The sequence below is a fragment of the Antechinus flavipes genome, chromosome 2 (genome assembly GCF_016432865.1).
Source record: "Antechinus flavipes isolate AdamAnt ecotype Samford, QLD, Australia chromosome 2, AdamAnt_v2, whole genome shotgun sequence".
Classification (NCBI taxonomy): Eukaryota; Metazoa; Chordata; class Mammalia; order Dasyuromorphia; family Dasyuridae; genus Antechinus; species Antechinus flavipes.
Genome location: NC_067399.1, coordinates 192,528,810 through 192,554,976, shown reverse-complemented (window position 1 = coordinate 192,554,976; position 26,167 = coordinate 192,528,810). Strand labels below are relative to the sequence as shown.

The following is a 26,167-nucleotide window of genomic DNA, read 5'->3' as shown; positions in this document are numbered from 1 at the left end:
TTCCCACTGTGCCACACTCTCTTTTGATGCAGGAGCTGAATAGAATATCCTCATATTCTGAAAACCAATTTTTTTCCTGTATATGGAATAAGGGTAAAGAGTTATTGTCCCCCCAAAAAAGCTGTATCAAATACCAAATAAAAGAAAATCCTGTAGCCTCTGATCTCATAAATGTCATAGCATTTCTGATGGCTAATAAGTGTGCACATTCCTCACCACATCCTAACTTGGGGGAAAAGAGGCCTTTTTTTTTCATGGTTACACACACACACACACACACACATACACACACACACACACACACACACACACACACACACACGGTACACTTTCTCTTTTTAGAGATAGGAATTCCCCAGAAACCCTGGCAGAGATGTCCAAGAGCAGCAGCTGTCTCTCCAGCAGGCTGATCTTGTTTTCGTTTTGACTCTGGCCTCTAGCACTATCATGTGATCCCCATGTCCAATATCCCATGCAAGTCATCCTAAACTTCACCTACCTCAAGGATTTTCTCCTTCTCTTATTCTACACAAAAAAAAAAAAAAACAACTTAACTATTTGAGTTAAAATCCCATGGGCTGAAATAAGAAAACCTGTATTTGGCTTATTCTAAGGAATCATAAAGATTAAGTGGAAACTGACAATATGCATATTCAAATCCCTGAAACTGTTATAGTTTCGGATATATTTATTGTTTTTGCTGATTTTGCACTTTCAGCTAAGATTCATTCATATGATAACTAATTTGGAGTTGGAAGGGTCCTTAGAAGTCATCTTATTGAACCTCTCTCATTTTATGGATAAAGAAACTGAGGTTCAAGAAAATTAAATGATCTTCAAGGTGATAAGTGATAAGTACAGAGTGAGGATTTTGAACTCAGGTCCTATTTTATTCTATTCTTTTAAGTGTTCCTCCCACCATGCTTCCTCTATTTCATGATTCTGCCACTGTCTTTGAATCTAGTTTAGAACCACTCCTCCAACTTCCTCATTGTTTTTTTTTTCATCCTTCTCCTTCATGTAAATGAAGTCTAATAAGGAATAGCATAGAATGTAGACCAAATCATTCTCTCCAATCCAATTCCCCATATCATTAATATTCCTAAAGTATGTCTACAGTTAAGTCATTTTCCCTGTAGAGAAACCTTAAATAGTGTCCAGTGCCTGTACAAAAAAGTCCACAATCTTTGATTTAGCCTGATATTCAAGGATATTCAGCTATCTTGTCGCAACCTATTTTTTAATCTTATATCACATTATGCCATTGTAATAATGTATGCTACTAATTGGATTATTTCTCTTCATAGATAGGCCCATTCTTTTCCATTTTTATGCATTTGATAACACAATTTCCTCTTTCTAAACTGGCATCTCCCCTTAGTTATACATCGTCAAAATCTTACCCATCTGTTAGGCCAAGTTCATGTACAACCTCTTCTACAAAGTGTACCCATCTCCTCAGCTAAAAAAGAACCACCATTCCTCTCAAGTACTATAACATTTTATTCAAAGCTCATTTAGCAAGAACGAAAGCTGAAACAGTCAGTATATAGACATACAAAGTTTTTCTCTGCTTTATTAGTATCTAGTCATGTTCTAATTTCACTCATACTTACTATGGCATGCTTGCTTTCTCTTTCCCTTTCTCAGACTCAGTTTTCTCATGTATAAAATAATAATGATACCTAACTATCCCATGAGTTTTTGTGAGGATCAAATGTGATAATCTACATAAAGTGCTTCACAACAATGAATGTAGAGAAATTAAAGTCCTCTGTAGCCATATATCTAAAAAGGAAAACTAATGAGCAAATTCATTAATTAGGTTGCTGGTTACAATAATGTCAACTCTAATTATTAATTTATTTGAATAAGACATTCTGTCTTTATAATGGACAGTGTCTCTTGGTATCCTCATATAATTTAAAATGAATGCTTCAACATTTCAAGGAAATGTGAGTTGATTTATAGACACAGTATACAATTGAATTCTATAGTACGTGACCACTATGTGTAAGACACTGTGTTGGATACTGAGACACGTACACAAATGAAATAGTCCCTGGCCTCAAGAAATTTACATTTTATTTCTACATCTCAGTAATAAGTAATAAGCCACTTTATGAGTGGCTAAAGCAAGAAAAAAATCTTTCACCAGTAGGCCAATTCATAAATATAGACAAACTGAGTCTATTATCTAGTCAGTCCCAAAGACCTTTCCATTTTGGTAGGATCTACCAGAGCTTGTGCTACTCAGGCACAGCCTTTGAGAAGTCATGGTCACCTCTGGACCAAAATGAGACTTGGGAGAAGAGATTTAATGTGCATTTTCTTTCATGGGTCTGTTAACATTTCACACTTGCACTTTAAGCTTCAATAAGAATTTCATGTACTGATATCTATCATCAGTATGTAGGAACTTAAGTGAGCAAATGGTTAATCTTCACAAGAGAATTAGAAATTAAAACCTAATACATGAATTTGCTTATGGTTCTTTCCAGCTAAAGCATTTGCCATTATGATATTTTTAGCTTTAACATTTTTTTTCAGACCTATGATTTCATCATTCCTGCCAGCAAAGAAGCTCTTGACCCTTTTTGTGTACCATAGACACCTTTCCAAGCCTGATTATAACTATAGATCCCTTCTCAGAAGAATGTTTTTAAATGCATAAAACCAAAGATATAAGATTACAAAGAAAACCAATATATTGCATTAAGCTTGTCTTCACACACACACACACACACACACACACACACACACAATTTTGTTTTAATTTCATGAACTCCAAGAAACCCCAAGTTAAAACTTATCATAGCTTTATACTTAAAACAATTGTTTTCCAGACTTATGGTTTCAACAGTGAGAGGTCAATCAATCAACTTTCAAGTATTTATTAAGCACCTACCATGTGCCAAGGCACATTAGATAAAAAGCTATAATTAAACTGTCCTTGTTCTAAAGAAACTGGTATTCTATCTAAGGAAATTTACATCTATACATATACACAAATTAGGTACAAATTTGATTGAAGGAGGAGGATTACAAAAGATAGTACTGAAGCTAAGTCTTGAAAGCTTCCAAGAGTGGGAGATAAGAAAGGAATGGGTTCAAAATTTATAAAGGAAAATCAGTGCAAAGACATGAAGTTAATAAGTAAAGTGGTGCATATAAGGAACAATAAAAAGGCCAGTTGACTGACTTTCTTATCTTCAACTTTCTTTGAAAGTTCTATAAGACAGTTAGAGGTTTAGTGATTGCCTTTGATAACAGAATCAGCCAGTATATTTCAGAGCTAAGTCATGAATCAAACTCTTCCCTACTTCAAGAATGACTCTCTACCTACTATTCCAGGTAACTTAATAGTAATTACATACTTTAAAAAGTAAAAAAAATAAAATAAAATAAAAAAATTTTCCTCCCTGGAAACTCCGGATTTTTCTACAAAGATAGTGTAAAAAATGCTGCATATATGAAAATATTCATAAATACTTTATACTTTCAGAAAAAGCAAAACAAAATGTCTTATTAGACTCCTGAATCTTGTGATTAAAAAGTAGGGGGTTGGGGAGTTGTGAATGTAAATGGATGATACCTGAATACTTTCAAAGCCCAGACAAATAAATTAATATTAATAATTATTATTAATTAATATTGAAAGAAATATGTGAGTATTTTGTACTATATAGTACCACATCTATACATATATATCCACTCTGTTTTCCAGCTAGATGATTTCACTAAATCTACATTTATAAGAGTAGTTATTTCATTTCCTCTTATTATTTTCTATGAAAACAATATTTTTGGCCTACTTGAGAACTTCTATATCTATTTCTGATTTCTGCCAAAATAAATTGATATGGAAATCTTCCAACCAAGTTTGCTTTTCATAACTCTTCTTCACTCCTACCCAACTTCTATAAGGAATAGTAATTAAAGAAACAATGGATATATTGTAAATAAATTTAATGAAACATACTTTCGAACTCAGCATAGTTAGGGGATGTAATGGATACAACATTGAGTTTGAAGTCAGAAAGACTCCATTTCGAGTTTTAATCTACTCTGAGATACTTATAGCTATGTGACACACAGCAAGTCACTTAACCCTTTTGCCTCAGTTTCCTCATCTGTAAAATAGACTGGAGAAAGAAATGGCATACTACTCTAGTATTTTTGCCAAGAAACGGGGTAATGGAAAGTCAGACAAAACTGAATAACAATCAAATTGAACTTCTGAATTCAGAAGTAGTTGCTTTTAGATAGGAAGTCTATTTGATACTATAATTAATGTTTAGCTATGGCTTAGGAAAATATGCAGCATTTTTCTCATAAAGCAAAACTGTAAATACAGAGATAAGTTGTGGTTTTTAAAATAAAATTTGTTAAAATTGTCTGCTTTTTATCCAAACTGTATCCTAAACACATGCATAATAACAACTTTCCATATCTTTTATGTTTCAGGCCGATGTGCTTCGTAAAGCAACTAGAGATCCCTCAATATGGCTACAGAAACAATGTCCCCACAACCACACCTCGCTCCAACTTGGCCAAGGAACTAGAGAAATATTCCAAGACGTCGTTTGAATATAACACTTACGACAATCATACTTATGGCAAGAGAGCCATAGCCCCCAAGGTGCAAACCAGGGATATATCCCCCAAAGGATATGATGGTAGGAGGTGCACACTCTTATACATGAGAGACAAGTTTGCCATTAATAATGTTGTTATTGTATATATCAGTTGCCTTCAAATAAGGCTCATGTTTGTGGTCATTCAGCACTTGCCAAAGGATTGCCACCACATTGGCAGCATGACACCATGTACTTGAACCCTCCAAAGTTCACACAGGTATGTGTGAATTGGCCCCACTGGATGCTTAGGAAGAACAGGGAAGGTTTCCTTCTCTCCACACCTCCAGAGTACCACAACCTTGGAGCTTACAGAAAGGGAAGGAAAGAATCAGGATGATTATTTTGCCTGGTCTTGGTAAGAGACCTTTTAATTCAACTTATCCAACCTGTAGCTCAGACAGGATCTTTAGTTTAGTGTAATGGAGGTCTGGCACATCAGCTTGTTCAAATGGCTTCTTTTTATATGACAGACAATGGGAAAGATGGCTTCTGGAAAAATCCTAATAATGTACACAAGCAGTAACTTTGAAACAGTGTGAAACATGCATGGACATTCTGAAGCTGGTTCTGTTAACTAATCAAATAGTACAACCTTTTCCTATTGGCTGCATAGCGAGAACTGTCAGTATCTTTGGAAAGGAGTCCTGAACTTGGATTTAGGGAGAAATGGATTCAAATTCCTTCTCATACATTTCCTACCTGGGTAACTTTGGGACAAGTCATATAACTGTTCAGTTTTTTTTTCCCTCCCCTGTAAAATGAGGATAATAATAGCACCTACCTCACAGGGTTGTTGTGAGGATCAAATGAGATAACATATAGATAGTATGGATAGTGCTTTGCAAACCATAAAGCACTATGAAAATGGTATTATTATTGTTAATGATAACAATAATAATAAAGGCTTCTCCCAATAATGTGGTTAGCCAATCTAAACCAATTTTAGAATGTCCATGCCCCCTCCATAATTTCCTCATGGCACTTTTCTTACACAATATCACAATTTTCCTTGAAACCATCTCCCCAGTATCTTTCACATTAAAAAAAAAAACCTTCTGAACAAGCTGATGGGGTCTGCACATGTGCCAGACCCCCATGATACTAGCAACCCAAAATATGTAGAATCAACAAAAAACTACAGAAACTGTAATAATGAGATAGATAATATGGGGACAGTGATAAGGCACACTTTGGAAACACAGTAGTCGCCCCTACTGTGTTCTCGGCTTCTTTGAAAACCCAACTGTTCCATTCCATATCTTTCCAAAAACTCAAGAATCATATGCTTGCTTTCTGGAATGAGAAAGAAGGGAAAAAAACAGGATGTAATGTATCTGCTATCTCACAATAGAACTGTTTTATTTGTTTCTTTCCTGTTTCCTCTTTCTGAGTGAGAGAAATCATGAATATGATGGTATAAAGAAATAAAAAAAGAAATTACAAAAATATAATACAATACAAGCAAGCAAGAAACATAATCCATGGATTTCTTAAGAAAATAGGTATTTCTCCTATACATATTTTGAATCCATTGACAAAAGCTTCCAAAAATGTTTACAATAGGTCAATTCATTTTATTATTAACTTGGTCAATAGTTGTTTTAAAGGGGTAGAATAAGGCCCATTTTTTTCTCTTATAGATTCCTAAATGAACCATTTGTAGATAAATTTTGATAAAATATTACAAGGTATAGGCCTTTGCTTGTTTAAAAATCTTCTCCATGTTCTTACAACAGAGGGGGAAATTATTTTAAGATCTGTTCACTATTTGCGAAATGTTTAATTAAAAGTCCCACATACTAAGGTTTCCATCAGAATGCTTAGAGAATGAGTTTTAATAAATTGAATCTAAACAAAAGTACACCTGAAATGAAAATTCAGTTTTTGTCAATGATGCCAAAATGTATCAGAATACTTTTTTATTTGCTTTTTTTTGCCCAACATTGGGAACATCAATTCTCATTTCACAAAACTATGGTTACAGACAAACATGGTTTTAGAAGATAAGCTTAATGTGCATTAGCCCAAGAAATATCTAAAAGCTGGTTCTCAACATAAATTACTGATTTAGGGATATGTTGCTTTGATTCATCCTTTCCTCTGAAAGTAAAGAATCTAAATAAGACTACACAAAACTGAACGTTCTGATTTGAATTCCATTGGTTTTTAAATGTGAGTAAACTTTCCATTAGGTGTTCATTTTACTTTAGGTGATTTTTTTTTCCATTTTAAGACTATCCTAATTTCTTGTGCCCATGACTAGATTGAACTTTCATAATGAGAAAAGGAAATCCTGAGTTAATTTGTAGTCAACACAAAAAAAATGATCAAAGTGAATTTTTCACAACAGATGTTACTATGCTCAAATAATTACGATCACATTCAATTCAGATTCTCATGCCATGACAGAGTGTCCACTGTCAAAAAGCTATGCAGAACATGGACCTCAGTCAGTCAACAAGTCTTTACTGATTATTTTAAAAAGTTAGTTCCACTGTCCTTGACAAATACTTGGGTATACATATTAAAGAATAAATAACTTTCCCATCATTCATAATGAATAATGTAAATTGATCCTATGTTTTTGAACGTGATAAGAAAGAAACTGAAGAAAGTCCTCACTGAGAATTAAATTGGTAGATCCAGGATAGTTGGTTGGATTTAAGATTAACTATTCCTGGATATTGTTTTTTTTAAATGTAATTGGTTTCTAGAGAGTTGCTTCATAATCTGAAAATGTCCTTCCCTAAATTCTTAATTTAATGAGATAGGTAATAAAGAGATATCTTGCACATCATTGGAATTTAATAAGCATTTGTTGAACTGAATTGAATAAATACTATTATAGAATTTAGAACTGGAAGAAGCTTTAGCAATCACCTATTTCAACCATCTCATTTAAACCCAAAGCCTAGAGGTGGAATGATACAGTGAAGTTCACAGAGACAGTAAATGGCAGTGCCAGGTTTTCACATAGGCCTTCTATCTTCAAATCTAATTATTTTTTCACTATACCGAATATAAGTGATTTTGTATCTTTTTTAAGAATAATGGCAAAATAGAGTGTCTGAAAAGTAATAGGAATTAAGAAACTAAAGACAGTGGTGATGAGAGCATATATTCTCATAAAAAATACCATCATGTCCTTTACAATACTAGCTCAGAGGATGGCATGAAGATTTGATGCTGTAATATTACAAACCAATCAGGTTACAACAGTTTTGTAATACAAATGAATATTTTTGGAGAGTACATGATTCAATTCTTGGTATATTCAAATCTTTATAATTGTAAAAAATGTTGGAAGGTTGTACTATACCCCCAAGCTACATGATGCATCACTCTACGCCTCACTACCCACCCTTAATTTTCAGTCTCTCTCTTTATTTATTGGCTTCTTTCTTACTACTTGTAAATATGTCTAGATCTTTCTCAACTTTTAAAAATCTTAATTTGATCCCATTATCTCCTCAAGTTATTGTTCCATTTCTTCTCCCTTTCATAACTAACGTAGGGTGGAGGGAAATTACCTATATAATTCTTGCTCCTCTATTTTTTCATCTCATCTTCATTCTCAATCTTGCAGCAATCTGTCTTCTAACCTCATTATTAAACCAAAAGTGTTCTACAAGGTTCTTAACAAACTATTATTTGTCATATCTGATGAGATTTTATTCAGTCTTGCCTTTTTTACCTTCTGCTCCATTTGACACTTGAATAACCCCCTTTCTAAAAACCCTTCTTTCCCTATGATTTCATGACATTGTTTGCTCCTGATTTTTCTGCTAACTGTAAAAAGCTTCTTCTTTTTAGTGCCCAATGAATGATCATCAACCTTGTCTATCACTTACATGAAGCAGTACCTGTCTTTTCTGTGTTCACACTCTAGGTAGAAACCTCCAGCATTCATGTATCCAGCCCAAGTTTCTCTCCTGAATTTTAGACTCACATTACCAACTTCCTTTTAAACAATTCTAATTAGAAATGAACTGTCCAAAAGAGAATGTGTTATCTCTTTCTTCCTTCCAAAAACAAATTGTCCCTCTTCTTCCTAACTTCTCTATTTCTATTGAGGGAACACAACTAATCCTTTTAATCATATAGGTTACTTAAGTCCTTTAACTTTTACTTCATTCACCCTTGTCTCTGGTTATCTATGATTTTTATTTTACCCATTCAGCTTGAATTTCTTTCTTGAATTTCTTGAGTATTTACACAATCAAAAGAAAAATCACAAAGTCAAGAACAAACGTCAGAGATCATTTGTTCCAGTTCCAGTTAGATAAGAAGCTCCTCCAAAAAAAAAAAAAAAAATCAAGTGACCATCCAGCTTTTTTTTTTTAATCATAGCTCTCATTCCATGTTTTGTTCCATTTACAAAACACAGATCTCTGTGCTTTAATATAAATCACTGATAAAAACACAGAAAAGCTCAGGACTAAATACAGCTCTTTAGAGGCATTATTCCAAATTTATATTGACCTATTAATGGCTATTCCCTGTTCCAATCATTCAACCAAATTTGAACTCATTTAACTGTACTAACATTTAACCCACATTTCTGCACCAATGATCAAAGAATAAAATAAAAGAAATATGTTGCATCCTTTGCCGAAATGTGTAAATTGTATAAACAATACTTCCCTGATCTACCAGTGTATTGATCCTACAAAAGAAAATAGTTCAGTCTGTCATGATGTGTACTTGATGAAAGCATGAAGTGATTTCTGCTTTCCTTTCTAAATGTTGTGATACCATTCTTTTAATAGTACTTTCTAGAAATGTCTAGCAAATAAATTCAGATTCATTGTTCTAGAACTTATAGATTCAATTCTCTTCCTTCTTTTTTTTTAATTGGTAGGGAAAGGGAGGCAGAATATTGCTTGTTTCCAGACCTATAATACTTATTCAATTTTCTATGAGCTTTAAAAGAATGCTGATAATGGTTCAGTAATTGCATCCACTATTTCTTTCAATACCCTGGAATAAAGTTTTTCTGAAACTAGCAATTTATAAGATTCTAACACATCTTTACTGATAAGTTGTCCCTCTATCTATAACCCATGAACTGTAATGCTGGAGAAACTGAGGCAGGATAGAGATTAGAGAACAATTTAATATTTTATTTGAAAGGGAGAGATTTACTGGGACCAAATGGATCCATGGTTTGGTTCCAGGGCTGAATGAGACTATCATCTCCAAGTATCCAGCAGTGACTGTCAGAAACAAGATTCTTTTATAGAGTAACAAGAACAGTGATGTAATGGGGGAGGTACCTGGGATGGGTATGACATAATGGAGGCAGGCACCTAGGGTGACATAATGGAGGGAGGAACTGGAGAGGCTTCTGATATTCTAATGATGCCTAAGATATAAGACCTTGATCTTATCAAACATTAAGAGGGAATTATTATAACCTTAGGCAGAGTAACTGAGTAGGACAATTAGGGAAACTGGGTCAGGACATTAAAAGGGAACTGTAGCACAACAGAGCCTCCTTGCCAAACCTACTCACTTGGAGTATTATGTTCAATATTGACAATAATGATGATAGTTATAATTTATAGATCATGTTTATATTTCTAAAGAATTTTTATACATCATCTTATTGATAGTGTATGTAAATGAATGTCATCCCATCTCATCTACTGTAAGACTTCATCTCTCATTCCCCTATATTACTGCAGTTCCCAATCAATAGTCCCCATTCTTTTATCCTTAAAACATAAGATTATAGGATGAAAACCCTAAAGCCAAACAGAACTTAGAGACTTCAGAGCCCACCCATCTAATTTTATTTTATTTATCTAACCTAATTCAGTAAGGAAACTGAAACCCAGAAAGGTCTCACAAATAGCAAATTATAAAAACCAAGATTCAAACTCAGGTCCTTTAATTTCAAATCCAAGGTTCTTTTGCTCTGATATCCCCTTTTTTAATCATTCATTTTTCTGCCAAATTCCTAAAACAGAAAGGCTATTCCTTATTTTCCTTTTTCATTTTCTCATTCATTTCTTAAACTCCTACAATCTAGCTACTTCCCCAACACCATAATAAAACTACTCTTTTGAAAGAACCTAACAACTTCTGCCTTATCAAACTCTAAATAATCTTTTCACAATCATAAGATCATATACCTTAAGATAATATCTCTAGAGCTAGAAGAGATTTCAGAGGTCACCTTGTCCAATCCCCTAATTTTACAGAAGAGAAAACTGAATCCCAAAAAAGTTAAGATGGCCTAAGGTCATTCAGATTATAAGTGTCAGATCAAGATTCAAGCACAACTCTCACCATGTGATCTCTAGCTACTCCTTTTAAAAAGATTAAACTTTCTTGATTTCCATTGCACAGCACTTCCTAGATTCTGTCTCTTCTTATTCTTATCCTTTGACTTTTTGTACCTGCCAAGACCATGTCCCCAACTTCCTGGTCATCTCTACATTAAACTTTCAATTAGTTTACCTACACTCTCACCTTAGCTATACTTTCATATTTTATCTTCCTGTTGGTTATTACAATAGTATCTCAAACTCATCTTTTCAAAAACCATATTCCTTAACATCTTTTTCTACAATGATTTCCTAAATTTTCCACTTAAGTTCATATTATTCTCAGGTTCCTAACTTTCCCAGCTCAAAAGCCTGAAGGAAATGTAACAGAGGAGGTTTTGGAGTCAAAGGACCTAGCTAATCACTTAACCTCTCTAGACCCAGTTTCCTAATCTGTAAAATAAAGGATTTGATTCATTGACTTCTAAGCTAACTATAGATCTAGATCCTTGATCCTTGTTGAGAAAGAGCAGCAAACTTGGAGTCACAAGATTTGAAGTCAAACTCCACCTCTGCCATTTATTACCTCCTTGACCTTCCTCGTCTATAAAATCTATAAAATGAAGAAGTTAAACTAGATGACTTCTGAAATTTTTGAAGTTCTATATCGATAATTAAATGATTTTGTGTGATCTTTGACCTTTTCCTTTCTTCTTTCATATCAATCAGTCTTCATGACTCTTAAATTCATCTTTTTCTACTTCCAATATCATCACAATGTTACAATACTTCTCTGCTCAGTCCTATATTCCTGCAATTCCCTTATAGCTTATCTTTCTGCTTCCAATTACCCTGTGCAGCATGCCACACCTACTGCTCTGATGAATCTTCCTATAACACTGGTTTCATAAAGTCAGTCTCTTTGTTATACATCCTAATCCATCTATGTAAATCCATAAGGACCATTTGATCCTTCCTACCCTACTAATTTTACCCATTCTCTTTCACCTACCTAGAATTTTCTATCCCTTTCCATTATTCTATCATGCCTTCAAATTCGAGCCCAAATGCTACCTTCCCTGTGGAATTTCCTCTGAAAGCTCTAATCCATCTTCAGCTCTCCCTTCTCTTAATTTCTTCTACAATAATTATCTGCCATACAATTAGGGTCCTATGTCTATAATGTAAAATTTAGTAATTTGTTATAAATGGTCTCGGTTAATTGTTTCATAGGTTTACAACTAGTATCCCATACTAACTAGATTGTAAGCTCCTTGAGGGTAGGATCTCAGCCTTCCATTGTAGAGAACTGGAACTCTGGAGAAGTATACTTGAAACAAGGTGTTAACTCAGTGAAATTGATGAGCTCTACTTCACATGTATACTTAGTACTTAGCACAGTGATGTAATGGTTCTCTAGTTCACACATACATAGTATGCTGTAATGATGTAATTGTAATACTGTATATAAGGGCTAAGAAGGAGTGGAAGAGAGACATTCTATCTTTGACCAGCCTTGTGATGCCTGTTCTGCCTTCTGCACTCCTTCACTAAGATCAAGGATGGTCCCGAGGACTTCCAGAAAGCTAGCCCAAACACTACATTCTATCATATCATATAATACATAGCACAATGCTGCACACATTAGGGATAATCTAGAAATACTTTGTGATTAGTTCACTAAAGTAAATTATACCTATATCCCATAGGTAATTTGTAGGGAGAAGCTTCTTTCAAAAAAGCTTTCTTTTCCATGGAAGAATTTTACTTCAAAATCATAGTTTGCTTGGAAAGCTTGCTGCAATAATAGCATCCTATTTCAAATGACCAGATCCAGTTGTGCCAATTAGCATATGTAAAGAGCCTGAGGTAATCTATATGGACTGATTATAGATTTGTAGCTAAAATAGTTCTTAGAGGTTATCTAGTCCAATATTCTCTGAGGAAACTGAGTGTTTAACACTTACTAGTTGTATGACTGAGCATGACATTTAATATCTCTCAGTAAGAATTTGAACCGAGGTTGTCTTGTATCTAAGATCAGCACTTTATTAATTATATCCAAAGTCTATGGAGTCTCCTCCCATATCTGTGTGTTCACATGGCTTAAGAAGCATTTTGGGGCAGTCTGAAGGGTTAAGTTTTTCTCTCATTTTAGCTTACTGAACACACCTTGGAAGAAAACACTGTGAAAATCTTTAAAGCAAAGCTTAGGTATGTTTGTGTCTAAGGTTTCTCCAAAATATGAGTATAGGTCCTTTCTAGAAGAGGTACTCCATGTTCAAAGTGAGTATCAATCAGGCAGCTAGATGGCAGAAGGGACAGAGTGTTCTTCTTGGAGTCGGGAAGATGAAAACTCAAATAAGGTCTTAGAACCAACCAGCTAATTAACTCTGAATTATGTTACCAAACTACTGTCCATCTCAATTTCTTCATCTGTAAAGTATGTATAATAAGAGCATCTACCTCCCAGAATTGTTTTGCGGATAAAATGAAATAATATTTATATATTGCTTTGCTAATCTTATAGTGCCTTATTATTATTTGTTATTATTATTATTATTTCCTCTACCATGGAAAATTTGTAAGATACAAAATAACTCAAAGGCATACATGAAGAAATAGAGAAACAAAATATTTCAAATAGCTAGCCTATAAAACTCATTATAACTTCAGAAAGGTAAATACAACTTTATGGGACTATTGAACATATTTTGCAGTCAATTCAGCTCAGAACTAAATTGGAGAAATCCTGAGTCTAAAGTAAATTAAAGAAGCCCGACTAACAGAATTTTAATACGTTCTAGCTCTTTATTCTCTTACTTTATTCTTTTACTTATTTTCATAAAGATTTGTACTTGTAAAAACATAGTAATGCATTTGCTGCAGGAATCAAGTATATAGTAAGAAAAGACATCTTTAACATCCCAGGACCATAGATTTAGAACTAAAAGGAAGATTAAAGGAGATTGGAGGACTCATTAACAAATGCCAACAAGGTTCTTGCAGATTTTAAAAACTAGTGGAAATATTTCAGATTCAAGAATTTTTTTTAACCTTTGTATATAGCTAACCACAAGAAACATCATGGTTAGCTATGTTGTGGCTAGGACAATCTTTGGTACTAGGAAGCACTAGATTCAAGCTCTGTCATTGATTATTCCAGCAGTATGACCTTAAGCAAGACTTACTTAAACTCTCACTGCTTCAGGCAACTCTATAAGGCTTTATAACACATAAAAGTTACTGATCTTCATTGGTTGGAGGAGTTTCCACATCACTAAAAACACATGTCTAAACCAAAACTAAAAACACACAACTAGCATACCTTACTGATCAGATATTTCCCTGCACTGGGATATTTCTTCTTTCCCTTTAGTTGAGGGATGAGTGTTCTCCAAATAATTTCTCTTATGGTACAGTGCACTGATGTGATTATCAAAAGAAATAGGAGACTTTTAAAGACTTGATAAGAATAAATTAAGCCAAGCATGATGACACAAGCCTATAATCCCAGTTACTGACAGATCTCTTGAATTTCTGACTTCTGAGCTGCTGTGAGCCATGTTGATCTGATGTCTACACTAAGTTTGGCCTTAATATAGGAGTACTAATGGAGAGTAGAGGGAACTAAAGTGTCTAAAAAGGGCAAACTGGCCCAGGTCAGAAATGAAGCAGATCAGATTTCTTGCCAATTGCCTGCCATCTAGAAGTGGGCTCAGCCCATGTATATCCCCTGTATTTATAGTCTAAGCAAGAGAGGGAGACAAGGGAAAGAAAGAAGACAAAAAAGAAAGGATATGAAGGAAGGAAAAAAGGAAGAAAGTGTATTTTGTCATTGTATTTAAAATTTGAATCAAACCTTGGAGGTGTAGCCCAAATCTTTTAAACTGGAGAAATAGGTATAGATAATACAAATGAATTGGATTTTCCCTAGTTGCTAGAACTGTGCTATGTACACAGCAGGAATGAATGGATGGAGGTACATTGCTGGCATTAAAAAGCATTAATCATTCTACTTTTTGAAAGTAAATAGCAGCATTTTTTTAGTCACTGTTGTGATCTCTTGAACTGCTCTTATTTATTCTTCCAAAAACTTCAAAGACTAAGAATAGCGAATGGGGGAATTATGTCAGCACTAGCAGAAACAGATAGCAACAACTTTCTCACATAATTCTGACATCCTCATCAATCCCATCCTGTTTTAAAACTAAACAATATACTAGATTTAGTATTGGACAATCCTATGTGAACAAATGTGAATAAATGTAGCAAATTCTTAAAACTAATATTGCTAATGTTGCTGTAGCTTGTCTTATCAATAAAAGATTAATAAAGGGGCTTTAATTTACTAAAATATTTATCAGCACAGAAATATCCCCTTAATTTAAAGAATGGATGAATGAAAAATCAGCTATTATGACCTTACCATGTGCCTAGTACATAAAACAAAAAATGATCATTTTGATTTAGTTTACATGATACATATTTTGCTAGCATAACTATTGTTACATTTGATTGATTTGGGGATTTGAAATTCTTTCTGCTCTAATAAGCTATCAGCAATCTAATTACCTGTTCACAGTAGACAGAAAAGCCTGAGTCCTATGGCATAAGTTCAGATAATAAGCAGTGCCATTGATAATAGTGTCCTTAGGAAAATTTCAGACCCATATTTTTTAATGATTATTCTAAATTGCTGATAATTTTTTCAATGCCATAATCCCAATAAGATGATAAAAGTACTTTACAAGTATTCAAGATTACTCAAAAATTCTTACTCTCTGACAGCTCAGACATAATGGAAAGATCACAGATGTGAGATGTCAGAAGCCCGGATTTTCTTTCTGGCTTTGCTACATTAGTTTTATGACTTGAACAAATCATTTGACCTCTCTGAGCCTCAGTTTCTTCATTTATATAAAAGAAAAAAATAACTTCTGCTCTGTCTCTGTTTTAAGCCTCTGATGAGATAATGGATGGAAAAGTACTCTAAAAATCTATTGCCATCTACAAATACAAAATATTGTTATAAATGAGGGGCTTACTTTCCTTCAGAGATAAAAATCTTCTTTTTATTTATAAAATATATAGTAACATCTAAATCATATAATTTGATTGTTCAGAAGAACTCCTAACACAAATCTGACTTTCATATAAAACTGAATTATGTATAGATTTTATTTTCTCTAAAATAATATTTATTAAGAAACTCCTATTTACAGAAAAAACACTATATTAGATTTGGAGGGAGAAACAAAGGTTGAATAAGAAATAGTTCTTGGTTACATAGAACTTATACTCTGTATAGTAGAGGGATTGTATCAAATCAGACAACTATAAAGCACAATATTACATGTTGAATGTATTAGGCAGTTATAAAACTAGAGAGAGAATGCATCCTTTGCATTTATTTTGAACAAAAATGAATGCAATCCTTTTTATTGTCTCTTTTTTTTAAACTGAAGATTTTGCTTTTCCTTGATACAGATTTTTTTTTCTTTGAGGTCCGCAGCTCCAAAAGAAAACAAGTTAACTTACCCTCTTTTAAGTAAAATATTCTGCTATTCTGTTTTTATGATTAAACTACTTAGCAAAGTAGTTTTTCATTGATGTGCGAAAGTCAACTTCTACATGGACTAACCTAAACTGCAAATGAATTGAATCTGTATTCATAAGGAAAAAATCTTACAAAACACTCATCTCTTACATAAACCAAAAAAGCTATTTCTGCACCAGTGACAGGGGTGGCTCATTGCTTCTGCATTCTTCCCTATTTTGCCTCCTGTAGCACTAGTCTGGGATGGAAGAAGGGAGTTAATTCCCAGTTTCTCAATATTTCCAGTTGTCCTATATTTCCCAAATGAGATGGGATTTCATGAGGAGGTATTTGACATAATGGCTTCCACTCATATATTTCTCCCCCTCCTCCCTAGACATTGTCCCATAGTAGCCTGGAACCATGAACTCCCTGGTTATCATGTTTCTGTGACTTAACTTGGGAATATCTTAACCCAATATTCAGAATAAGAGGTCCTGCCTATTTCAGTATTTGAACAGCTTTGAGAGTAAAAGTAGAAAAAGTACTGAACTTTGTGTCAAAAAAATAAATAAATAAACTAAGTTCAGTATAAGTTGGGTGACCTCAGGAAAGTGTCTTAACTTTTCAGAGTCTCAGCATCTAGAAAATGGAAATGAGTAATATCTATAGTACCTGTCTCATAGGAAGGAGTTTATTGCTCTGCCAATTTAATCATCTATAGTATAATGACATGTATATACATGTATATATAAATATATGTAGCTATATCGATACTATTTTAAGATACATTTATATGTATGTATGTATCTCTATGTGTAACCTGAAGTAGAAAATGAAAACACTGAAAGTCAGACCCAAGTCACACAGGCAACAATGACAAAACCAGAATCAGACCCTGACTCATAGAATCTCTGAAATGGAAGGGCTCTCAGATGCCTGTCCTCTAATTTCAAATCCAACGATTTATATTTTCACTAAACTATACTACTGAACCTAAGCCAGGGTTCTCTCATCACTTTTTCCCCAAACCTTTTGATTTTGAATTATTTAACATGTGTAATAAGTAGAATGCCAATCTGAAAATTAAACTGGAAAGTCTTGATTTAAGTCTTACTCTTGACTTATAGTGGCTATGTGACCATAAGAAAGTTACTAAGCTCCTAGTTGCCTCCTCAGGCAATTCTCAGGCTCTAAATTTCTACAGAAAGAGTTCAAAACCAATCCAAATAGATAAATATATTAATTAGCTTAGATTGCACTAAGACTTTGGGGACATACATACAAGTATATGAAGAGGCAACATAGAATAACAACAGTCAGCCAATCTATGTGACCCTGGGAAATAATATAACTTTTCAGCCCCCTAAGTAACTCTGATCTGCATTGGCAGACTAAGTTCTACAATGAGAACTCCCTATAATATAAATCACATGTCTGGTGTCTGGTAGATAGTAGGCACTTAATAAATATTTATTAATTTGTTTATTAATAATATCTAGAAAGGATACCTATTATCTGTTGAGTCATGTCAGTGATGTCTGACTCTTTATGACCCCATTTGGGTTTTTTCTTGATGAAGATTCTGGAATAGTTTGCCCTTTCCTTATCCATCTCATTTTACAGCTGAAGAAACTGAGGCAAACATGGCTAAGTGACTTGCCTAGGTCACACAGCTATTAAGTGTCTGAGGCCAGATTTGAACTCAAGAAGAGTCTTCCTAATTCATGTCTGACATTCTCTCCGTTGCACCAGTCTGATAAGGAAATTCTATATCATGTTTTTAAAGATTAAAAAATACAACCTATTCAGTATTGAACCAAACTTTGAAATGATAATACCTTGATATTACAGCCTTAATCCTAATAATTCAATGGCATTTTTCTCATTGACTTCCATTAAATATTGTTATTCCAGTTCTCACTTTACAGTGAAAATATTTGAGGGCAAAACTATTGGATTGCTTTCCTTAGAGTGTCAGTCCTTTGTGTTATACATAGTGAGCTCTCTCTCTCTCTCTCTCTCTCTCTCTCTCTCTCTCTCTCTCTCTCTTTTTTTTTCTCCTTCCCTTTTTCTCTGCACCACCCTTTGTCTCCTTTTCTCTTTTCAATTGCAAATGCGTTCTTCCTTACAGTATAGGCATTAGTGATGGCCTAAAGGACATGAAGGATAGTGTGCAGGTGGCCAGGTTCCAGTCCAAGGCTCTGACAATAAGAAACAGGCTTGGCTGTGGGCAATTCTGGAAAGGAGACAAATCCTTAGTCAATCCTGTCCCTTGTCAGTACTCTCTGTCTTCCCCAGGTGTTTAGTATTTGTATGTTATCTCCGTGATACCTGTCACATAGAAAAACTCATTTACAGTAGGATGCTAGAAATGGAATATGGTATCCCAGGAGTATTTTCACTTTAAAAGATGATTACAAGGTCAGATAATACTGAATGCAAACGAATATAATTTTAATTATGGGAATTCAGGAATGAGAGGGAGGAAGATTTTTGAGTAGTGGTATTGCATGTATCCCCAAAATCATACCATCTAGTAAAAATGTATTCCATTTGCAAATAAAGCTGGGAGCTCCCTTTCAGCTCAGAATCTATGACATTTACCTGGCCTTTATTAGAAACAGCCATCTTCTGGCTGTAAATTTTGTTGAAATTGTTCATAATAATGAGAGGCAGTGTGGCATAATTGATAGAGAACTAATCTAGGAGTCAAGAAAAATGGAGTGAAAGTCCCGACTCTCACATGTTATTGGCATTATATCTCCTGGGCAAGTCTTTTAATTTCAAGTATACCAGATATCTGTCTAAAATTGTATGTTGCAAAGCAAATGCTGATCAGCAAAGTTAGAGAGAATTTACTCACTGGGAAATCCTTTCAACAATTAGATCACCAAGTTTGATTCATGTTTGTATGTGCGCGCCATTGTGTGTTGGGGAGGGGGGGATGTAAGTATATACATATACATATATTGAGGGACAAATATCTATATCCTACCCTATACGTATTAATATAATATATAAATAAAGATTTCACATTTAAATAGCACTTTAAGGTTTACAAAGCATTTTCATCATAATAATTCAGTAAGAAGGTAATACAAGTATTTTCTCCATTTACAATTAATGAAATTGAGTCACAGATTAATTGTCTAAGGCCACATAACAAGCAAATTTTGATTACAGAATTTGATCTCAAGTCATAGAATCAAAAACTTGAGTTGAAAGAGAACTTAGAATTTGTGTAGTTACAGAATCATAAACCTGGAGCTGGCAAAGATCTCAGAGGCCATTTCTTCTAGTAAATGAGGAAGAAATTGAGGCTTAGAGGTTGAGTGTTGTCCAAAATCACACAGATTATAGGATCATAGATTTAAAGTTGGAAGGGATTTTAAGGGCCAACCCCTTCCTCCCATTATATAGAAAGAATAAGTCAAGAGAGAATAAATGACTTGTTTTCGATCAAACTGCTGGTAAGTGGCTGAGACAGGATTTGAATTCAGGTCTTTCTTTCTCCAAGTCCAATGCTCTATTCAGCATATCACAATGCTTGAAGATTGAATGACTTATGTGAAAAATATGGTATTACAAGGAGATCTAGTGACATAAAACTCTGATCAAGACATATCTCCATCCTTTTTTCATCCACATAATAATGAAGTTTTAAAGGGTTTTTTTTAATAGTATGTATAAAGTGCTTGTGTGACAGCTACTGATGATGAGTTTTCAAAGAAAAAAAAAACCTTCCAAAGAAGGTAAGTACTGTGCAGAATAGTGAGGAGACAATTAAAAACCTCAGATTGTGACAGATGTAGTAGGTAGAGTCTGTCTTTGAATCTTATTAGTCATGTTTAGAAATCTGTCTTGACATTAGCAGGTTCTGCAGTTTCCTTTTCCCCTGCTTTTCCCATCTTTTGTCCCTTCTTGCTTGGTATGAGCATTTACATTTCCTCTCTCCTTTCAAGGAGACAGACTCACCAGTCACATTGCCTGGTTAGCATTCTGAGCTTGAAATCCATCCCCTCACCTTCACAAAGGGCATGGTTTCTGTTGGCCTGAGGAACAGCAGTCCCCAGGTCTCTTGTGAATCTGGGTCACCGACATGTCATCACAGTGAGCTTCTGGTACAGATCTGCAGTACCCATGTCTTCTTTATTTAGGCCAGCCAATAGCTTCACAGATGAGTGATTTGGGAAGGTCCTAGTCACCAAATGAGTTTATGAGCAATCCTTAATGTGGAGAGAAAGCCCTATTTCCCTTGTGCCTCTAACCGGGCTGTCATGCATAGTTGTTTGTTTGCTATACATTATTTCATTTTGTGTCCAAGCTGTGAATGGGTATTATTTTTCATCGTTATTCTATGCTTCCTATCCCCTGAAGATTTCTCCTATGTTATGGAGAGTGTGCTGGATTTAGACTCAGAGGATATGGGTTTGAATTCCAGCCCTGACACTAAGTTTTAAGAGGCAGGGCAAGTTAATTCCCTTCTCTGTGCCTTCGTTTCCTTATCTGTAAAAATGAGGGTGTTGGATTTTTGTCTAGTTTATTTCCAAATCCCATGATCTTAAATCTATTTTCACCCTTTCTCCTCCGGTTGCCTAGTTACATTTACTAAGGCAATCTGCCCTATTTTCCCGATCCAGTATCTAGCACATTGCCATCTTAAGGGTTAAGCAAGCAAAATTACGTTCCAAGCAAGGGTTAAGTAATGCCCAGCTGTAGTGTGGTACTCAGAAAAACCACATATGCTACCTCTGCAATCTTGGGCGGGTCAGTTGGCCTTTCTCTGAGTCTCATTTTCCTCCTCTCTAAAAATTGTGTTGAACTAGATGAACTAATATAGCCTTTGGCATCCCAAACACATTGTAGAAGGGGAGAAATGTGTTGGTTTTTTTTTTTCTTTATGCATCAGTCCATTTATATCATTAAGAATGTCACACCCCACCACCCCTTTCCCAAGAAACTATTGTTGGTTTTGTTTCACCCTTTCTAGGGTGATGGGGTTGGAAAAGGGTGGGGTGGTGGAAGAACGAGATGGGAGGGAGGCAAAGGGAGAGATGTTTGTTTTTTTTTTTTCCTTCATTTTCGGAGGGTGCTCTTCCTCGTAGGTCACCCTTGGGCTTTTTTCTCTCTGTCTCCCCAGCTAAACGGTATTGCAAGAACTCCAGCCCCACCAGCAGCACGACGAGCAGCTATGCCCCGAGCAGCAGCAGCAACATGAGTTGTGGAGGCGGCAGCAGCGCCAGCAGCACCTGCAGCAAGAGCAGCTTTGATTACACGCACGATATGGAGGCAGCACACATGGCCGCCACGGCCATCCTGAATCTATCCACGCGCTGCCGGGAGATGCCTCAGAACCTCTCCACCAAACCTCAGGACCTCTGTGCCCGGGTAACGACAGCCCGCCCCGCTGGTCCCCCGCAGCTGCTGCTGCGCGTACCTACGCATGCGGGCAGAGCAGGCACGGGCTTTCCAGCCAGCTCCTCGTGCTCTGGCTCTGCCACCCAATCAAAAGCGAAAACCTTTCGGAATGCAGTGAAATAAATAAAAGATGATGGAGCACATTCCCCAGCGGTAGCTCGAGAAACCGAGAAACCTGGGTCAAGGTTTAGCTCTTTAAAAATGGGAGGGGAAAAAGGAAAGGAAGTAAAAGGAATGTGCAGTTTAATTGTGGGGCCAATAACGGAATATAAAAAGCATTTTTAAGAGTTTTTTTTTTTTTTAATGGGAGGGGGGGATTGTTTGTTTTTATATTTTAAGCCATGACTTAGTTCCACAGACATTAACTATGCTGTTATTTAAAACAACAACAACAACAATATTTGGGAAATAGAAATTAGGAGGATCTTTTTTTTCGATATGCATGGAGAACTCAAACGCTCCCGAAAATTTCAGAATAATTTTTTTTTTGGTAACTTCTATAGATGTCTAGTTTCATGCAGCATCTTTAAAAGGATGCAAAGCCTAAATGAAGTTTAAAAACAACAATAAAGCCAGCCAGTGGATGTGACTTCGAATTTGTACAATAATGTCTTCAGAGCCACTCCCCCCATGCCAGTGGGTTTTTCCCTTAGGGCATTAATCAGTGCTCAGAAAACAAAGGGGGAAAAATTGAAGGAGGTGCAAGCCATACTGACGTTCTTTATTTAGCCATCCTCGCCATTCACTAATCAAAACTATTACATTTGCTAAAATACTATGTTAATGTATTGAGGTGTTGAGGTAGTGATGTGGAGTTTTGGTTTGGGTGGTGGTGGTAAGGGGTTGGAAAGGTTCTTGGACATTGATTAATTTCTTCTGCAGTCAGTGGAGGAAGGGAAATGAATATTTGAAATGCACCAGAGACCCAGTAAAGAGCTACCTCCGAAGGCCACTAGATGGCTTGGGAGAGAGATACAGTGCAAAGGAAACAGCATTGTGTTCTTAGAGCAAGGGGTTGAACTGGCAGACATATTTAGCTCTTCTCCAGAAAAACAGATTTTTTTTTTCCTCCTGTTGTTTAAGCTTCTTGGTAATTCAGATCTCACAGACATAACTGTAGTTTTTTTGTTTTTTGGTTTTTTAATAATTTCAATTTGTATGCATGCCACAAGGTCAGTAACTTTACCTTTTCAAATACTTCCTTTTTATATTCATGGCTTTTTATCCTATAGATTGGGGAGGATCTACTAGTGGCATGCAAATAGTGTTCTTTGCAGTCGATGCAGGTGAAATGTTGAACAAGGACTAGGATGAAAGAGATTCTGTAGACGGAAAAACAACGACCTCATTCCAGGTCTCCCACCCCCATTAAGTTTATTAAAATGACAGGTTTGAGAGAATAAATACATTACAAGGCTGAAATTAGCAACAAAACTGAAATCTGGAATGGGCTTTAACAAAAGATGTTCAAATAGAATAATATGGTAAAATTTATTGAGATAACCCAAAGGAAGAGATTTTCATCCCAAATACCTTTCTGCAGTTATATTACATCCAGAAGAGAGATAGCTGCTAGACATTTGAGTAGGTAGCAGCAGCTTTCACACCAGCTCTGAAATCAAAATTTTGTTCAAGAGAATATCACTTTTAGAATTTAAAAAGGAGGGGAGGAGAGAAGGGTTATATTTTTATTTTTTTCCCTTTTTTGTTCTACTTTCTCTTTCCCCTTAAACTACCCCTTCCCCAGACATATTCCCAATTTGGGGATGGGGGGTGGTGCTCAATTGATTTGTTTTCCCTAAGCAAACAAGGCAGCATACTTAGGGAAAGGTATAATTGGTAAGAACTTAATCCATAGAAGTAATATGCATTGTAAAGGCTGCTCTTATTTCTTTGAACTAGCAAATTTGTTTTAGTGAAGAAATTGTAAATATTTGCCCTGTTCAACCCCTTCTCCCTTCTCCATTCTTGGATTATTAGTTTTTAAGGCAGCAAATACACCTTGCTTTTCAGAAAGAAAGAAAAAAATGCTAGCTACTAAGCTAATTTCACAGCTTAGTATGGCTGAGAGTAGAGAATTTACAAGTCCTAACTCATTTCATCAATGTGTTGTGTTGTATGACACACTTTTGCAAGGACAAAGAAGACTTAATGCCTGAACTCCAAATTAACTGAGGATGTTACATCATTTAAAGTAATATTCATTGGAAGAAATGTTTAAAGTCAACTGATTGAGTCATAGAATTGTCAATCTTTTTTAAGTTGATTAACAATGTTTCTTTTCTTTTGACAGAATCCTGATATGGAAGTTGATGAAAATGGAACTTTGGATCTAAGCATGAACAAGCAGAGACAACGAGATGGGTGCTGTACCATTTTGACACCTCTAGAGCCAATGTCACCACAGCGACAGGCAGTGATGAATAATCGGTGTTTCCAGCTGAATGAGGGTGACTGCTGGGACTTACCAGTAGACTACACCAAAATGAAACCCAGAAGGATAGATGAAGATGATTCCAAAGAGATTAATGTATGTCTTTTTCATCTAGAGCCACTCATTGCAACGTGATTTTTTTCTGATCACATGGTTTTAAAATCTGTCTGAAAGCAAGTCAAATGCCATGTGTTTGGGTGAAGAGAAAATTAATGGTTTACTTAAAAGAGACTATTAGCTGGTTAGTCCTTGGAAAATTCAGCTGTGGCTGTATTTAAAACTCATCAGTCAATATTTTAAACTATGAATTATATTTTCTAGCCACTGTGTTCTAGCAGATAGTTTTCTTCCATCAAAAATTGTAAAAAATCTATAAACACATTCTGCATAAGTAAAGTGACCAGAATGACATTTTCACATAATATAAAATTTTCTTTTCAGGTAGAGGATTAAAATTAATCTCTTGCATATTTAAATGGCTATTAAGTATTTCATATTTTTGTCAGCACTACAAGGTAAGTGAGGCAGTTTGACACAGTGGAAAAACAACAGGTTTTGAGTCGTAGGATCTAGCACCATTTTACTTGAGTGACCCTTGGCAAGTCAACTCTTTCAGCTTATCTATGGCAAATAAACCTTTAAAGTTCCATCTGCATATAAATCCGATGGCTTTGCCTAGTCTCAAAAAAAAAAAAAAAAAAAAAAAAAAAAAAAGAAAAAGAAAAAGAAAAGAAACACTAAAATATTCCAAACAGAACACTTCAATAAATACACAATTCTTTTAAGATGTTAACAGCAGTTACACAGTAAGGTGTAATTCAAGGTCAAGGTTTCAAAGCACTGTTATAATCTTGACATTTGGTTGTAGGAACCTTTGGTTGTAAGAGGAAAATAAAGAAACCTGTGTGTTATTGAACTGGTTATTTCTCTTGTACTCTAGAAATGGGAGGTTTCTTTTCAAATACAAAGAGAATATACTAGTATCAGAATAAGAATGTCTTTTCCACAAGTTTAGAAAAAAAGAAAATTTGAATTCTTGTGATGATTCCTTGAAAAGCTATCTATATGACTATTTAATCAGCAAGACTGCCTTCCTTATTCTTCAATGTGGTTCTAAATATTAAGCTATTGTTAAAGAGAACTGAATATGAATGGCAAACTAAATTTAGTAGTATTTGCAGTATGAAATCATTATTTCCAAATATGGAATGGCAGTTTTATTTTCATTTTTTTAAATTAAAAATAAGAGACCACTTTAAAATGACAGAACAATTTGCACACTATACATTGTTGCATAAAATAAAAATACATGTACTCTGCATGTGTTTGTGGAACATGGTTGCTTATATAAGGCAAACAGATTTTAAACCCATCTTATATTGCCATCTATAGGAATTTCTTGACTACTACAGTCATTTTAGTTTTAAAAGTTGCTCCTTTTCTCTAAGGATTTTCCAAATTTCTAGATTTTCAAAAGTGTAAAGGACCTTAGATATCTTCTAGTCAAACCCTTTAATTTTACAGGTGACGAAACAAAGGAAAATAAATTTAGAACTAGGAGAGAACTTAGAAATTATGTAATCCCTCATGCTAGAAGAGACATATAACAGCAGTATAAAGGACATAATATTACATCCCTGCCTCTATTTCTTTGTAGAGTTTGTCTCCTATTCCAATATCTAGAATATTGTCCTTCCTTTCACCTCTTGGAATCCCTCTCTCCCTTGAAGGTCCAGCTGAGATCATATTTCATACAGACATTTCCTTATCTCCCTAGTTGTTAATGGCTCCCTCTTCCAAACTTCATACACACACACACACACACACACACACATATATATATATATATATATATACACAT

At 35.0% G+C, this 26,167-nt stretch overlaps 1 protein-coding gene across 12 annotated transcripts in view; it reads left to right on the top strand.

Annotated features, from left to right (window-relative positions):
- The window catches only part of MYT1L (myelin transcription factor 1 like), a 692,774-nt gene that overhangs the window by 532,776 nt on the left and 133,831 nt on the right, over positions 1-26,167 (top strand). For 11 of the 12 annotated variants that reach the window (XM_051976033.1, XM_051976034.1, XM_051976036.1 and 8 more), the window contains 3 exons: positions 4,468-4,679; positions 21,595-21,842; positions 24,166-24,402. In XM_051976033.1, coding sequence (XP_051831993.1) covers positions 4,468-4,679; positions 21,595-21,842; positions 24,166-24,402 — 697 coding nt within the window. The remainder of the gene's footprint in view (positions 1-4,467; positions 4,680-21,594; positions 21,843-24,165; positions 24,403-26,167) is intronic. The other variant, XM_051976041.1, reaches the window with a different exon arrangement.